General features: G+C 44.3%; 1 protein-coding gene across 2 annotated transcripts in view; it reads left to right on the plus strand.

The window, feature by feature from the left end:
* The window catches only part of ASTN1 (astrotactin 1), a 313,546-nt gene that overhangs the window by 208,948 nt on the left and 87,445 nt on the right, over window positions 1-17,153 (plus strand). For both annotated transcript variants that reach the window (XM_058540000.1, XM_058540001.1), the window contains exons 9-11: window positions 6,566-6,640; window positions 13,366-13,503; window positions 14,017-14,167. In XM_058540000.1, coding sequence (XP_058395983.1) covers window positions 6,566-6,640; window positions 13,366-13,503; window positions 14,017-14,167 — 364 coding nt within the window. The remainder of the gene's footprint in view (window positions 1-6,565; window positions 6,641-13,365; window positions 13,504-14,016; window positions 14,168-17,153) is intronic.

The raw sequence follows: 17,153 nt of genomic DNA on the forward strand, positions 1-17,153 counted from the left end.
TCCTATAGGACCCCAAAGTGTTGTGAATAACTGGGCAGAAACTTTGGCAACCGTGCTTCCGCCAGAAACTTAGCCTAATGGGGGCCAGAGGCAAGCTTAAAAGGATGTCCTTTCATTTAACTATGGACAAATTATTATCCTTTGTGAAATGCTCTCTTTAGTGACAGATGGAGGAATGTATAAGTTCAAAAGAAGCTGCTAAGTTTCTAAAAGCTCATCGTGAAATGCCTTATTCACCATTGCCTCCAGCTGGAACATTCCCTCTACAGTGAACTATGTATGCACACACACCATATACATACATACGTATGTACATACATACATATAACCATGCATACATACATGTGTTCTGTCTCGCTCTCTCTATATCTGCACCTATTTTTTATCTATCTGTCTATCTATCACGTATCTATCTACATCTATTCCCCTGTCCCCACCAGTGACGAGTCTTAAGCTCTCCACAAGGAAGCTCATCACTAGGCACACTGACTAGAAGCTTCCAAGTTCTGTTTCCAGGTGCCGTAGTTAGGTGGAAAACTGGGTCTAGCACTTAATCAAAAAAACATCCTTTAAAGGGTTCTTGTCCAGGCGGAAGTGGTCTCTTTCGGCACTGGGAAGGCCAGTCTGAAGGGATCATCCAGTCAGGCTGGCCATGCAGAGTTTTTACTCAGTCAGTTGGGTCTACGTTACATGGTGAAAGAAATGCCCATGCAACCAGTCAGGTCAAGGCCACAGCCAACTTATGGCCTAGCCCAAGGCCAAGACTAAAGGAAAAAAACCCTGTGACAGCTGATGTGTCTTGGGGAAGAAGAACAAGACTTGAGGAGAGAAGCTGAAAACTTGGAAATTGCCAGTAAGTAGGGAACATTCTGCATGAACTATGGGTATTATGTGAGACAGGGAGAGAAAAGAAAAGGCAAATAAAAGATTACTAATAGTTCTCAGTGTATACAATTTGCATGTGTGTCCTGCTGGCTGCTGTGTTTCCATTACAATGGGGCTCCTCTGTGGCACAGATTATGTTCTTGCTTGAGGTGATGGGTCCCAGATGGTTCCTGTGCGGCCCTGAATTTAGGCCATCTGTAGCTCCCACAGGGAAGGACAACCTTCAGGGTCTTGATTTGTCAGAATGAAGATATTAACGAATGAACAAACAAGCAAACAAACTTTATTCTGACTTCTGATTCTGCTAATTTTCCTAAACTAAGAAGATGTGACTGGGTTGCCTAATGCAGGACAGAGAACATTGGAGGCCACATATCTAAGCTGAAGTCAAGAGACTGAGGGTTCCTTCCAATTGCAGGGTTCAACCTCCTGCCCCCATCTGACCTGACGCTATCCTTGAGCTCCTCAGTGGGTGCTCTTTCCACAAAACTGATGTTGGCATGGTCTGCTCAGTAATGCCACCCACTCCTGATGGAGGCAGCGCTCTTGCCACCACAAGTGGATAGAAGCTGAGGTGGAAATTATTGTTTTATTTGATATTCCCCCTCCTCCCAGCTCCAGCCCTGAAAACCAAATGGGAGTCGCCATCTGCTTAGATACCTCTGCTTCCCTGTCACCAGAGATTTGTCCAGTTGCTCCTCTGACCCAGGATGTGTCAAGCAGTTCTACCAGGGATTACTTTTTCCTAATGAGGAGGGGGAGTGTCTCCTCTGAGCCTGTAAAGACACGAGCTGGAGCTGCCAGAGGCCACGTTTCCACCATGTACTTTAGCCATTTTGAGAGAATTGAGTTTTTAGAGAGAGAAACAGAGCAAAGAGAGGAGAGGAACAATTATAAAGGCCCTTAGATCCTGAATATTCCTCTACCCTCTAGGTTATCCTGGCTGGTCTAAAAATTAAATTGACATGAGACAGAATAACAGGTAAAAATCAAACAAAATTTAATAACATGTATACCGCGGGGAAACCCAGGAAAACTGAGTAACTCACCAAAATGTTGAAGCCACCACTTTAAATACCCTCTATAGCTAAAGACAAAGGAGAATCTTGGGGGTAGTGGTATGGGACTTCAAAAGGAAGGCAGGCAATTCACATGGAGATGGAAATGCATATGTTTGGTAAGCAAATGTTTGCCATACCTTGCAAAGACAATGGGACATGGGGAGGACTTTGATCAAATGGGCCTTGCTAGGTTCCTTCCTGTCTACCACACCTAATTTACATTATACTATAGTTATCTATGATGATAGCTCCTTCCTGGAACAGACCTTCTATCTCAAATTCTTTTTTTTTTTTTTTTTTTTTGGTGAGGAAGATCAGCCCTGAGCTAACATCCGTGCTAATCCTCCTCTTTTTGCTGAGGAAGACCGGCTCTGAGCTAACATCTATTGCCAATCCTCCTCCTTTTTTTTTTTTCTCTCCCCGAAGCCCCAGTAGACAGTTGTATGTCATAGTTGCACATCCTTCTAGTTGCTGTATGTCGGACGCAGCCTCAGCATGGCCAGAGAAGCAGTGCGTCGGTGCACGCCCGGGATCCGAACCCGGGCCACCAGTAGTGGAGCACGTGCACTTAACCACTAAGCCATGGGGCCGGCCCTTTTAGGCAGTTAGGGGGAAGGTCAAAGTTTCTTTCAGAGTCTTTTGGTCTTAAAAATAATTAAACCAAAGAGACACATTTTGGGGTGGCAAATTCTGATCCCCCACACAGGCTTCCCCAAGGCAACTTCCATCTGAGCCTGGATATATGACTCAGTGATGGGCCTCTTTTTGGTGAGGCCAGTTCAGTGTTCTTACTTGGACTGACACCCAGAGAGCCCAATATAGAGGCCTTTCCTCGTTCACTCTGCCTCAGGTAATTCAGCTCCAAAGTGTTTTTGGTGCTTTTAGGTCCAGCTCTTCATCACTTGCCCCCGCCTCCTCCTGTATGGCCCCTTGTAGCCTCTCCACTCCCCCTACTATCATTCCAACACCCAGCCTTCCTGGCACCCAGGACGAGTGATCTAACACTGCCGCTGCCACTTAACTCACCTCCTATAACTCTACTCCTCTTCCCTTTCACTCATTCTCTTCCCTTTGTCTAGACATATATGTGTTTCTTCAGAAAGACTGGAGGTTCCTTTGAGGGTAAGAATCTCTTTATCCCAGGTCTGTTGCCTCATATCACTGTTCACACACAATAGGCCCTCCGTAAATATTTGCTAAATAAATCAAATAAGAATTCCCATCTCTCTGACAGATCTTCCTTGACTAGTGGGAAGAAAATAAGTAAATTCTCTTTTATTCCTTTGCTGGAGCAATTTGCAGCTCTCTGACTTCTCTTGCCATTTCACAATATGCTCTCCCTCCCTTCTCTGTATGTAATGTCACTACTATGCAGTCATTGCCCTGTGAAGTGATTGCCGGGTGGGAGGTGGGGCTGGGGGAGGTGGTCTTCCCACATCATCATTGCCTCCTCTCCAGCCAACGCAAATCCGTTTACAATCTGAGTTTAAGCCTGGTGTTGACTTTACATTTGCACCTTCGGGCAAGACACCTCTTCCTTAAATTTGGGAATCTCCTTATTATAGTATTTATATTTGATTCAGGTAACCAGTAAATTTAACTTATTTAATAAATGCTTGTATGGCACTCACTAAATGCCAGACACTGTTCTGAACACTTTAACTATATTAACTAGTTCCTCCTCATAACAACCTTACCAGGTACATACAGTTATTACCATCAGCCTCATTTTACAAAGGAGGAAGAGGAGACATAGAATGATTAAGGGACTTGCTCAAGGCCACACAGTGATTGATAGCTAAGCTATCAGATATCAGAACCCACGTCCTACCACTGTGCCCTGCTGCCTCCCAACGCAACGGGGGCGGGGTCTAGGCTGCACATCTGCCCCCCTCGATTGTGAGTTGCCTTTCTTAATGTTCAGGTCCCTCGAGAGCAGGAAGTCTCTTTTACGTGACCTACCTAGCAACATGCTGACTTGTGCTTAATCAATGTCTCTGGGCTCACTGATTCATTACCTATGGCTTGAATGCAGGTTTATTTATGTTATTCCACGCAGTTAATTGTTCATGCTGTAATCAACGCTCGTCCTAAAATTTGGCTCCTCAAAATATATTTTCAAACAACCTAGGAACCGTGCCAAGAATTAACTCTAATTACACATTGTACCAGTTTTGAGTACTAGAGATGACTCGAAGGCAAAATGTGTGTTATTTGAAATTATTAAACTGTTAGTAAATACAATGTGATTTTTCCCAAGAAAGAGACAAAGTTGCATGTCCCTCTTCTCTTTTTATTGCCCTTTCTAGGTGTCTAGGAACAGATGAGACATTTTTTCTCATAATTTCTAGACTTTTTCTTGAATTAATACATATTTTTTAGCTGCCCATAAGCCACCACTTACTGTTCAGCAAAGAAGAATCAGATTCCAGCCCCACTCTGTGGGTTCACCTCCAATGAACAGAACAAACAGGAAGAACACATGGGGTGAGCTGTTCATTTGATGCAAGGGTCATTCATAGTACAGTGTTTGGGTGCTTTTGGGAGCCAATTCTAGTTTCCTCAGGGTATTTCTAAGATGAATTCCGGAAATAAAGTGTTTATAAATAGTAAGCATAAAAAATGAACGCGTTCATCCCAGCCACTCCCTTATGTAGTCCCAATGGCCTCCCCTTGCAGCTAGTAGTTAATTGGTTAGCTGGTTGGGTTAAGTTGACGGTTTTCAACCCTATCAGAGCCAACACTCTATTTTATGAGAAATTTTTTTTAACTGCTTTTATAATCCTTAAATGATATTCATAAATAATAAAATCTCTATACACAAAATTTCAAAAAATAAATATAATAGCTTATAATAAATATAACAGTAAATAAAAGATAAATAATAGGAAAGTAATTTATAATGATATAATAGCTATTTTAATGAATAAATACTCTGTTCTATTACAGGTGGAGAAATAATAAAATTGACAGACATTGGCACCTAATGTAGATTCACCATAATGTAATATGTAATGTAATGTTTAATAATAGACATTCACCATAATGTAATATGTAATATATGATATATGTAAGAGCAGTATAGACTGATATCGACATGCTGTATTGGTGATTCAAAGACCATGAACATCATTGCAGACGATGATACTATTTTCCAAAATTATGAAGAACTCTTGGTAAAACTTTTAAGTAATAATGTACAATCTTCCCTTAATTTACGTGGTAGTTATACCCCTAGAAAATTCGTCATATGTTAAAACAGTATAAGCTGCTTTATGCTTATACATAAATGGAATTAGCTTCTAGGCTCAGGTAATTGTGAGCAGGTTTTCACCTACATAAACATGCAACAGGACATTCAAAAGTTTGCAGGACGTGGGGAAATTTTTTGTAGTGCAGAGCTGTCCTGAGCACTGCACTATTCCAGCCTTCCTTTCCCTGCCTTCTAAATGCTAGTAATGTTCTCCAATAATTGTGTCATTCAAGAGCAACTGCCATAAATTTCCCCAAATGCTCTCCATTGGGTGATACCACTCGCATTGACAACCACTGGGTTAATTCCTAGTATTAGATTTAGTCTCAAGTAATTATGTTGATTCATTCTCCTGACTTTTTGTCGACCTTGAAAACCAAAGGCATGTCTACAGTAAAATCCTCAATACTTGTATAATTGGGTTATACATGGAGACTGTGTGTTCCATGAGAACAGGGCTCAATTCATCCAGTGTGCACAACATCTGGTAGCCAACACAAATCCAGGCTTTGCTAAGTCTTGCTTGAATGAGTAAATAATTTGGGGGTTGGACGTTTGGGTTAGTGAAAAGATATATCCTATTTAAAAGAAATAGTTTTGTTATTTTAAGTACATGCGACAACACCTAGATGCTCACTAGAGAGACATATAGTTAAGGATTATTTAAAAATACCATTTCAATTGTTTCTGTTTGAATGAATGACATTAAAGTGTTTGAAACCATCTGGAACCTGTCAAAGACTTAGAATATTTATGTCATTTTGAATAGGGAAAGGGAACATGTTAAGGACCTGGTATGAGCTGTGGCCTTGGACTAAAAGTCTTGCTTAATCTTCACAGTGGTCTATGAGGCAGCTATTAGTAACTGTGTTTTTACAAGTGATGAAATTAGACCCAACAAGGCCATTTATCTGCCCCAAGTCAGACAATTGGTTCAACAGCAGAACAGGGTTTGAACTCAGAACTCTCTGATTCCAGAGGCTTTGTCTTTTCCAAGAAATCAAGCTGTCCCTCTTTCTTAAGTGAGGCAAAGCTAAGTTCTGTTAAATTTACATCTGAAGGACCGTGAATTATGGCTATATGAGGTCTACATTAATATAATTTTACTCTATATGTGGTTCCAACTGTCATTTCTATTAAATTCCACTTTCCTAGTGGGTCGGTGATTTTTACATTGATCCTGTTCTTGGTTGGGTTCCAGCATTCAGGGTCTTGTGTGAGTTCACATTCATGGGATTCCTGAGGACAGAGACTAGGTCCTCTTTGTCTTTGGGTCTCCAGAACCTAGCATGGTGCCTGGCACAAAGTGGATGTTCAGGGAGTGTTTGTTGAGTTGACTTTAATTGAATGATGTTTCTCCTTTTAGGCCTTGGCCTTACACGATATTTCAGCGAGGCTTTGACCTGGTTTTGGGAGAACAGCCGTCTGATAAAATATTCAGGTAAGTGGTTTTCCGGGAACTTGCTTATGTACATCTGCAAGCCCCAGGTCCCACTTCTCACTACACTTTCTTTCCTACTGGTAAAGTATAAAATAGGAACTACTTTGAGTCCTTCTGCTCTCCTAGTAACAAAAGTGCCCGCCCCTAGTCGTGCTCAGTGACAGCATGGAGGACTTGAGGTCAGACAGATTCTGTTTGGGTCCTGGCTTCCTTCCTTGCCTGCTCTGTGAACCCCAGTAATTTACTTAACGTCTTGGAGCCTCCAGTTTCCACACTTGTATAATGGGGCTACATTACATGCCTGGCTCTATTGTTGTGAGGAATATATGAGATAATGCAGGGAAAGCCCCTGGCACAGAAACTGGCACAGAGCAGGCAATTAATGTCAGTTTCTGCCTCTCCATTTTGCATCTAATTTGCAGCTTCCTCATAATGTCTTAAGTTGTTCAAAATGAATCTCTCCCGCCCACGCCTCCCTTTTCTCTAATTCATTATTATTTTCTTTTATCTGCCACCCTCCTGATCAAATTGGATGTTTCTAGTCCCTCCCAAATTTCTACCTACATACCTGATAATAGCACATGTTAGAAAAGTCAATAGGCAGAGGAAGAATTTGGGTGCCAGCCATGAACTATTGGGTTTTCAAAAAGTGTAATTCATCCCAGGCCTTAGCTGGAACACAAGTTTATTTCCAAACTAAAATCTTATCATTTATGTTGTCAATCTATCCTTCACTTAATGTGCATTTGCTGAGTCCCTACTAAGTGCCAGAGACTGTGGTTGGCCTGGCAGTGTGGACATGAATCCCAGCCCCCTGGGAGAGGAAGTGAGTAGTCCTGCACGAGTGTCTGATGTCAAAGGATGCAGTAAGCTACTGCACGGCATTGTTGGAGGAATGGTGAGAAGCATGGGACAGCAGGAAAACTTCCTTTGTTTTCACTCACTCGTACAGTGTGCTGAGTCTCGCGTATTCACTGCTGCCTTTCCAAACTCCTTCCCCAGACCCTCCCTCTCGGCCAGTCCCGGCCTAGGTGGTAATTTTACTCCTGCATTTGCCTCCTAGAGCTGGCTTCCCTACCCCAGCTTCTCCTGCTCCTCCCTGCTGGCTCTGGATGGACGGGGCTTGGCCACTGCAGTGTTCTCCTAAGGCATGCCCCTAGCTAGACTGTAGATTTCAGAACCACTTCCTCACAGGGCCTTCCCTTGCCCTTTTTCTCCCAAGTGTCTCTCCCGGGGCAGGCTGGGTCACATTAATGGCATTGGCTGCAGGCTACCTTTGAGGATGTGTGCTACAAGAGATGTCAGCTATATTCCTTAGACTATGACTTGGATATTTAAACTTTCCAACAATGATTTATCGTTTGGCTGAGTTTTTTCTCCCTTTTTCCTGCTGCTGGTCTGCCAGGACCTAAAAGGGTGATAAAGATAAGGCAGATGGAGAGTCTGGTGGAGTTGGGCTGATTGACATGAATAAGTTTTCTCTCCTCTAAAAGTCAGAAACTAACACTTTGAAAAGCAAGGGCCTTAATGAAATTGCTCTTAGGACCTTCACAAAACCTGTGTTTCCATCCCCACAAGCACCATTTACTCTTTTCAAGTTTGTTAGCTGCCAACTGGCTGTGATGTGCAAGCACTACAGGGGAGATTTTGTATGGTTTGACCCATGTAGTCAACTATCTCAGGAGCCAATGGGTTAATCAATAAGTGATTAATTATTTTGGACCCTAACATGAAAATAACTAGTCTCTCAGATGAAAGCAATGGTTCATGATCTCCTTATTTCAGGTATTAAGAACTTTAATAGAAACCTGGAATCTGAGTAAACCAACTGCCAGTGGCCACTCTGGAAAATTCTGTGACCCGGTCAGTGAATGTAATTTCTTACAGAAGCTAATGACTATTTAGTTGCTACTCTCCTCACTTATGATTTAGTGTCCTGATGAATTCCAAGCCATTGTACATTTGCCTGGACTATGGAATAAAGTTTAAATTCTGACATTCAAATCTTTCTGCAATTGAGTGCCGATGTACAACTCCCTTTTAATAAGCTACTCTTCTTCTCTAGAACCTTCCATTCTTAGTCAAATGTATCTTCTAACTGATCCACTGCCCCAACAACTTGAACATTTTCTGCTCTACACATTTGCTCATACTCTTTCCTCCAGCAAGAATGCATATTCTCCTCCTAATATAAACACCACCCATTGTCATCGTCTAGACCAAGTCTCAGCTGAAGCCAACATCTGTCAAGCACCTGCTATCGCAAGGCACTGTTCTAGATGATGTAGATGTGACCAAACAAAAATGACCATGATAGTCCCTGACTTCAAGGAATTTACGGTCTCATCCAAAAATTGTTCTGCAACCCTGACCCTCATGAGAATCCCCAGTGTGCTTTAAAAATGACAAATGATCTTACCCGGTACAAACCATTTAATTCAAAAGTTCTGGGAGGTGGGACCAGGGCACGAGTGTCTTTTGGAAGCACCATGGTAATGCTGATCTGTGCCCAGCATTGAGAAACACCACTCTAAAGCTTCTCCAATCCACTGCACCAATCCACAATGACTTTTCCCCCTCCAAATTTCCACAACATACTGACTATAATATTTATTTGTCAACTATTGTATTTCATGTTTATTTTTAATTTACCTATTTGTTTCCCCAATGACATGGCTTGTCTTCTTGAGGGAAGGGGTAGTTCCCTATATGGCTTTAAATGTTTAATATCTAACATACAATTTTAAACACAGTAGGTCTTTAATAAATATCTGTAGATGATCACATCAGATTTCCTAAGAACTTGAAACCAGATTAGGAAAAGACCTGATACCCAATCTAACCTTGGTAATCTGCAGTCCCAAAGATCCTGAGAAGGGTCCAAAGGGACTCTGAACCTCCAGCCTGAGTCTTCTCACCAAACCCAGTCTAGTGCTAAAGACCTCCTTTCCACTGTGGCTAGGATCACTCCATTCCACTAGACCCTCTGGTGGAATGGACTACTGTAGACCAAATTTATCTCTCAGAGACCTTCCTCCCAGGTGTGTACCTGCATCCCTGGGAACAATACCTCATCCCAGAATGCTTTGGGAAGAGTGGAGATGCCAGGCTAACAGCTATTTGTCAGTTTTCCCACAGTCCATTTGATGCCAAGCCACAGTGAGAGCACAGGCTTGTTCTGTCCAGTGCCCTCTGGCGAGTGTTTGCCTCTGAACAGAAGTTTCAAGCTCTAGTTCAACAGGGCCATGTGTAGGACTCAGGCTACAGCTGAGCCATCAACTGCAGTGGTCGCTACCAGCTGTCACGAGAGAAGGCCCAACTTGGGAAAGCATTCCAGATGCTCACCCAACTTCTCTTTGGTGGCTTTTCGAAATAATTCCTGCCAAATTTGCGTGAATGAGGGACAGATGAGATTTCAGGACACAGCTTTTCTCTGACAGTTTGTTCTATGTTTGTTTTTTGGAGTTAGTAGATTTTGCAGATAAAAGAAAACTTTAGAATCTCATAGGCATGAGCCAGCATGGATTGGAAAGCTTCTATGAGCCACACTTGAGAATCGAACCGACCCCCATCTTTCCCGCTTATGCACAGGTGACCTTGGGGAGGTTGCTAAACTTCTTAAAATATTAGTTGACAAGTTGGTATGATGGGGCCAAACGGCTAACCTCAGAGGGCTGTTGTGAGGATAAATGAGGCAGTCTGCAGAGCACCTGCCCTTTTGAGAGTTGTCGATAAGGATAGTCTCACGCCCCCTCCTGACTTTGATTCCCCTATAGGGTTTCACCTTGATCTACCAGAGATTGAAGATTACACTCTTTTTCTTGTTAACCTGGTACAGTGTCACGTCTCAGAAGCTGCTGTGCACTTTGGAAATCCTCACAATATCAAACCCAGATCCATCTTGACCATTAAATTCATTTAAACCCAGAGATTAACCCACATCCTGCTCTAAATGAGGGATAATCTTCACCACCGCTCCTACCTTTAAATTTGAACTTTGAGTTTGTATACTCCAGTAGCCTGTGCAAACTAAAGAACATAACTAAATATTGATCAGTCAATAAATATTTATGGAGTGACCTCCTTGGGCCAGAAATTGTGTTAGGCAGTAGGGATACAAAGATGACAAAGAACTATCCTCTCATCCAAGAGAGCACATTCTTCTGAGGGTGATGGACACGTGAAAACATGGGCACAATTCAGCGTCTTAGGGGGGGCAAGCGACTGTGTGCACGTGCACAGAGGAGAGTGTCTTGCTCAGCCTGAGGGTTGAGCGTGAAGGTCCTGGAGGATTTTCTGGAACGGGTGAGACCTTAACTGAATCTTAAAATGAGTGGGATTCCTACAAAAAAGAGGGAAGAAAATTCAGAAAGAAGGCATATTAGAAGCAAAGGCAAAGGGCGTGAAAAGTAGGATGTCTTTAAGAACCACTGTCAGAGTGCGTTGTAGGAGCACAAAGTGTGCAGCAGAGTGTGGTGAAGGAAGGAGTTGAAGAGGTGGGCGGGAAGGATGTCTTTGGGGATGTGAGCTTTATTCTGTAGGCCTGGGTGTCATTAAACAGTTTCAGTTGGGAAAGATCTGGTTTGCTTTTCCCTTCAAAATATTATTGCACGTACAGGAGGAAGGAAAAACTGTGAGGTGGATGGACATGGATCTCTCTCTTCCAAAAGAAAAATTAATCGTCAGAAATACGCTAGAACTCCCAACAGTTTCCCAAAATCTGTTGCATAAATTATAAGGTACAGGTCACAGATTGGTTGTTCTGCATCAATGCAAAACTTGTCATTTTAAAACCAAAATAGAAAACAAAAACTCACCTTTATGTCCAAATAAACTGCCTCCTCCCTGCTACCGTTTAAACTTGTGTATGTTCTTTCTGAAACAATATATTATATATAATATTAGTGGTGCCCCTACCCCAGCCTGCCTATAGTAGTGTTGCTCTCTCAAGAACGTCCATTATGAAATGCAAAGTCAACACAAATACTTGTGTGTTGTTGCCTTCAACCCACATTCATCCTTAAGTCCCAGGTTCCAGGCACCTCGGGGCAATCACTTGCCCTGAACTGGCTCCTTAATCTTGCCAGATGACGTGTGTGTGTGTGTGTGTGTGTGTGTGTGTGTGTGTGTAAAGGGGCTGTCATGACTTCAATTTTGCCTACTGCTTCACAGAAGAGTGAAGTGGGGGGTCTCCATTCTGTCCCCCTAGTAGTGTGCTTCCCTCACCTGGTGCAGACTCCTCCCTGTGCAGATCTAGCCACACCTATTGCCTCCTGTCCTTGTGGGTGGGAAGAGTTGAGTGCCTCCTTCAGAGCAGTAAGCATCTGTGATATTTCAATGCTGCTTAAGGCAGAGGTTTGCTCAGCAGGTCAGAGAAGTAGGGGTCCAAGAGTAAGAGTGGGAATGGGGAAGAAACCTCCCAAATCCTGGCCACATCCCACTTGCTCAGTGGGTTGCCCTTCCCTGAGCACCCGCCTGTCCCCTTTCATCTCCTCTACTCTAGTGCCTAGAACTCTCTTTCACGGAGTGGGTGAAAATCATGTGGCTTGGCTGCTTGTAACTCCTGAGCCTCAGTCAGTGGGTATTCTCTGCGGCCAGGGTTCTGGAGGGGGCTACATTTCTCATAAAAGATCTCACGTCATCAATGTTGTTTCCTAGCATCTCAGGCATCCCAGGGAGTGGGGAGGGGAGTGGAGAGGGAGGCATGTGGGTTCAGGGAGAGAAAAGAACAGCATTCTGAAATGCTCTGTGACCAGCATGCTGATGGAACCAGCTCTGGGTTCTGTTTAATTGTGTGCATCCTTCCATTGTTCCTCCCTCCGCATTAAGTTGGAAGGGGACGTCAGACTGCCACAGCCTCGTGATATCCCACCCACACTGGCTTTCAGCCCATAGACTATTTTTGACTGTGAACACAGAGCATTTGAATGCCTTTGAAATAAAATGAATGTATAAATAAACAAATAATCTCTCACGGTTTCCTTAAGCTTTCCCTTGAAATGCTGATTGATTCTTTTATTCCTTTTAGCCCTTGTTATAAGAATAAAAAAAAAAATCTTCCCTGTCTCCCCAGGGTTAACACCCTTAGCTAAGGGTGTGAGTGGGAGTGCTGCAGAGAATACATCTGGGCCTGTCTTGTTCATCCCTCTTCTCTCCTCCCTGGAGGCTCCTGGCTTCAGTCACTTCTGCTCCCATCACACAGAAGCCAGAAAAGGGGAGCTTTTCTCCTTTCTTTTTCTTGGTAGGGTTCCTCCAGGCACAGAGAGAAACCATCGCTACCACTGTGGGTGTGCAACCCGAGGGAGGGGGGTGGTGGGAGGCCAGTGTGTCTCTTTGATTAAAATGCTTCCAATTATATCCGACTTAAGATAGGGGAAGCCCAGCTTCAAATCTGAAGGAAACTGGAACTCGGTTTCTTATGACTTGATAAAAACCACTTCTAGCAGCTGGTGTGTGGGTGCTATAATCAGTTCTCCAACTGCCTGGACATGTGAGCAGGAGTAGGCCTCTCTGCCTCCCTCAGTCTCAGTCATCTCATCCATAAAATGACAATAAACTCTCCTTTCTAGACTCAGTCATCTCATCCATAAAATGGCAATAAACTCTCCTTTCTGAAGAGGACTACGAGGGGTGAGAAGGAAGCTGCTGGCAGTAGAATGCCAGGCCCTCCAGTGGGGACGGTTTTCCCCTCAGTCATAACCACCTGGTGTCGGGTGTCCCTGCAGGTTCACCTACACCCTTGGGGAAGGCATGTGGCTGCCCCTCAGCAAGAGCTTTGTGATCCCACCAGCTGAACTGGCCATCAATCCATCAGCGAAGTGTAAGACGGACATGACAGTGATGGAAGATGCTGTGGAGGTCAGGTGAGTCCGGCCCCAGCATGCTGAGGCCTGCACTAGGCTTGGGAGGCTGAGAGAGAAACTACTTGAAAGTCCAAGGTGCTGGGAAAGGAATCATGACAAGCTGAAAGGAGAAGTTGGCAGGCTGCCTTCCAAGTCCCCAGACGCAGTGCCAGGATCTACTCCATCTGGGTCAATACCGCACACCCCAAGGCTCAGGCGCTGGGAGAGGACATAAAATTAGAGTTTGTAAGCACTTGCTACATCCCCGAAGGACTGACAGGCAATAAAATATTAATTTCCTTGCCCACGTTTAGACCTCCTTCTCTGACCAGACGTTACAGCCTTGGCTCATTTCCCAGATATGGAGAATGTCCATAATTTGTTAGTTCAAGGCTCAGAGTATGGTTGATCTTTCATTTTTTCAAGAGAGAGTGAGACATGATCCAGTTGGCCGGATAAGAAGGCGGAATATGATGCTACTTGTTGTACCTGGAGCCCTTGACTCCTCCCACCGCCCACTGTTTCTCCCCCCAGAGAGGAGCTGATGACCTCGTCCTCCTTCGACAGCCTGGAGGTTCTCTTAGATTCCTTTGGTCCAGTGCGTGACTGCAGCAAAGATAACGGTGGCTGCAGTAAGAACTTCCGTTGCATCTCAGATCGCAAGCTGGACTCCACTGGTTGCGTGGTACGTGTGCCCTGTCAAGCTTGTAATTTCGGGGAAGGCGGGGGGTACAGGATAAAACACAAGGCAGATATATAGATGAAAATGTATTGTGAATAAAAGAGAGTCAAGGATGATCCCTCCCTAGTTGTAACCACCATCTAGTCTAAATTATAATTTTCCCTTGGCAGAGATGAGGAGCTAATCATGGTCAGTTAATCAAGAAGTATTTATGGAGCACCTACTGTGTGTACTGTAACTATCCAAAGGAAATGTCATGAATTATATAGCACGATTCTTTCTTTCCAGTCTTTCAGCCTAGTTGGTGAGGGATACCCCAAAAAATTTGAGAACTAATTAACTGCTAAATAGAATAATATTGACTCTAATAGGAAATAAACTGTATTTACTGTAATAGGAAATTCTAGAAGAAACCTACCTTTGACTAGAGTCCAATTACATTGACTGTAATAGGAAATTTGAGGAGAAACCTACCTAAGGCCGGGATAATGAAAGAAGTAAGTTACTCCAGGAATAGTAGAGGAAAAATAAGAATATGTCCCCTTTGAGACCATGGCAATGAACTCCTGCTTCACCAAAGGTGGTTTTCTACTTTATCAGCTATATGATCTTTGGCTACCTTTAAAATACGTGATGCTATTCACTAGAAACTATTTGGGCTACAGTGGACTAAGATATCTCCCGTGCTGTGGGTATGAAGACTGATTGAACCAAGCAGATAAATGGAGGCAGGAGCAGATGAAGCCATCAGCTGCTGGTGCCTCTATGTTGGTCATCTTCATGCCCGTCAAAACTATTGTCTGTTTCCAGCCGTCTCTTCTTTTAGGGGCAGAATGATGCAACTGTCACAGAGAGGAGAGGGAATGGGGCAGAGAAGGCAGGCAGGAAAGCCATACATAAATTGGACACAAAGGAGAGGGAGAGATGATTTATTGAGACACATAGTTCTGCAGTGTTTTGGGGGCAAGGCCAGGAGCTTCCAGCTCTGGGGAGGATATGGTGCCTCATCTTGCCTCCCAATCTGACAGCTGTGCTCTTGTAAGGGGACCTAGAGCAGGGGCATGCTGTGAGGATGCTGGGCCCATTCCATCTTTCACACCCTCTTCTTCACATTTCTGAGCACCTGCTCTGTTCAGGGAGCTGTTCTCCATCAAAGATGCATATGTACCTGGGCTCCAGGGTGGGACTCTCTCAGCCCCCAGGCTTCCTCAGACTTTTACAGATTACACAGCAGATGACAGGAGCCTGATTCATCTGAGAAGGGAGAGAAAATGAGGAAAAGAAAAAGGAAAAAGAAAGCACTGAGGAGCAAGTACATGGAGAACCTGACAGGTCCATCAAAAGGAAGGGAAAGCAGAACAGAGAGGACTGTCAGGAAAATACCAAGAAAAGTGCTCTGTAGGTCATATCTTCCAAAGGTGACCAGGAGGTAAGTTGATGCCCCACAGTGCTGCCCTCTCCGTGGTTGGTCCACTTTCAGATGTCTTAAGCAATGAGCTTCCCAACTGGGTCCCACAGGAGACAATTTCACTGCCTAATGGAGCTCCCAGCTGAGACATTTTTTTTTTTGTTTTGTTTTTTGGTATTGAGCCTGCATTTCTTCATCCAGATTTCAAGCTTTCATTCCTCATTACTCTCTTGGGTCATTCTAAGTACTAAAACACTGTGTGTGCACGTGTGTGAACATCCCTCCCCACCCCCCAAAGCTACCCCATATGAGTTCGAGCATGCTCACACATTCACACCCATGCACACGGATATACTCTCCATCTCTTCCCACTTATCTGCCCCTTTCCTGAGCCCCTAAGGGTTTGCCTGTCAAACGCCCTCTGTTGGTGATCCTAGCCCCCTTTACTTAGCATATAGCCATGCTGATGTATTTTTGTATTTTTAACAGTGTGATCTGTGAGACGGAGCTAGCAGGAATAGTTCCGATGAATATGCATTTGCAATAAGATTGCTGCATTTTAGAATTGGAGCCACTGCAGAAAGTCACCCAATTATACCAGTGCCTGGTATTAGCATAATACTTTGAAGTCACTGGTGCACGTGGTTCTTGGAGGGAGGAGGCGGCCAGGCTCCCTGGCAGGCCCATTCAAATGACTGTTTCTCATTGGCTGTGAAGCACATGATCCCTGAAGCAGGAGGACTGATGGGTAGAGAGCTGATGTGTCGTATCATGACCTTTATGACCCTACTGAGAAGGTCAGAGACTTTACTTTGAGCCGAGCTGACTCCACTGGGCATCAGTACTAGCCCAGAGCCCTGGTGTGTTAGCAGAGCGGTCCTGTGTCATCTGGAGGTGGACCAGGGACGAAGGCATCAGCTGCACCAACTGCAGTTTGGGGAGATGTGGCCTTCCTTCTCTCCACATAAACCCTGACATTCAGTTCTCTGGGTGCTGAACTGAAAGGCTTCCCAGGAGCTCAGAACATGCTGGCCCTTAAGGAACCCGGGAAACAGGCAGAGATGTGGGAAGAGACAGAGTGTCCTCGTATATTTGCCTGACTGAATTCAAGCCAGACAGGTGGGCTAGGTCCACACCAGCTGCTCAACCTTCATTCTTTCCAGGAAGGCAGGGCATGTTTCTCAGTTATGCATGGACTCCCACAGGGTTAATTGCTACCCAGTTAATTGCCTTGTTGTTTATAGAGTCTCTGGGGATAGGAAACAAATACCCGTGAAAGGCACAGACCTGTACAAGCCACAATCACTCCGTTCCAAACCAAGCCACTCTCCAGCAGCAGGATTGCTGAACCTTCGGGAGGGTTCCCGGAGCAGAGGCCAGCCACCTACTGGTGATAAGCGGGTCTTACTTCTTCTATCCATTGTCCTTACTGCCAAGGTGGGGGCAGTGGTCCCTACCTGGAAGGCACAAGAGCAGTGGTTGTCTGTTCTGTGGAGCCCCTAGGGTCCTGCAAAGTTACTCTATTAGTTTCCTATGGTTGCTGTAACAAATTTCCACAGATTTAGTGGCTTAAAACAACGC

Source organism: Diceros bicornis, chromosome 4 (genome assembly GCF_020826845.1).
Source record: "Diceros bicornis minor isolate mBicDic1 chromosome 4, mDicBic1.mat.cur, whole genome shotgun sequence".
In the NCBI taxonomy this organism is placed as follows: Eukaryota; Metazoa; Chordata; class Mammalia; order Perissodactyla; family Rhinocerotidae; genus Diceros; species Diceros bicornis.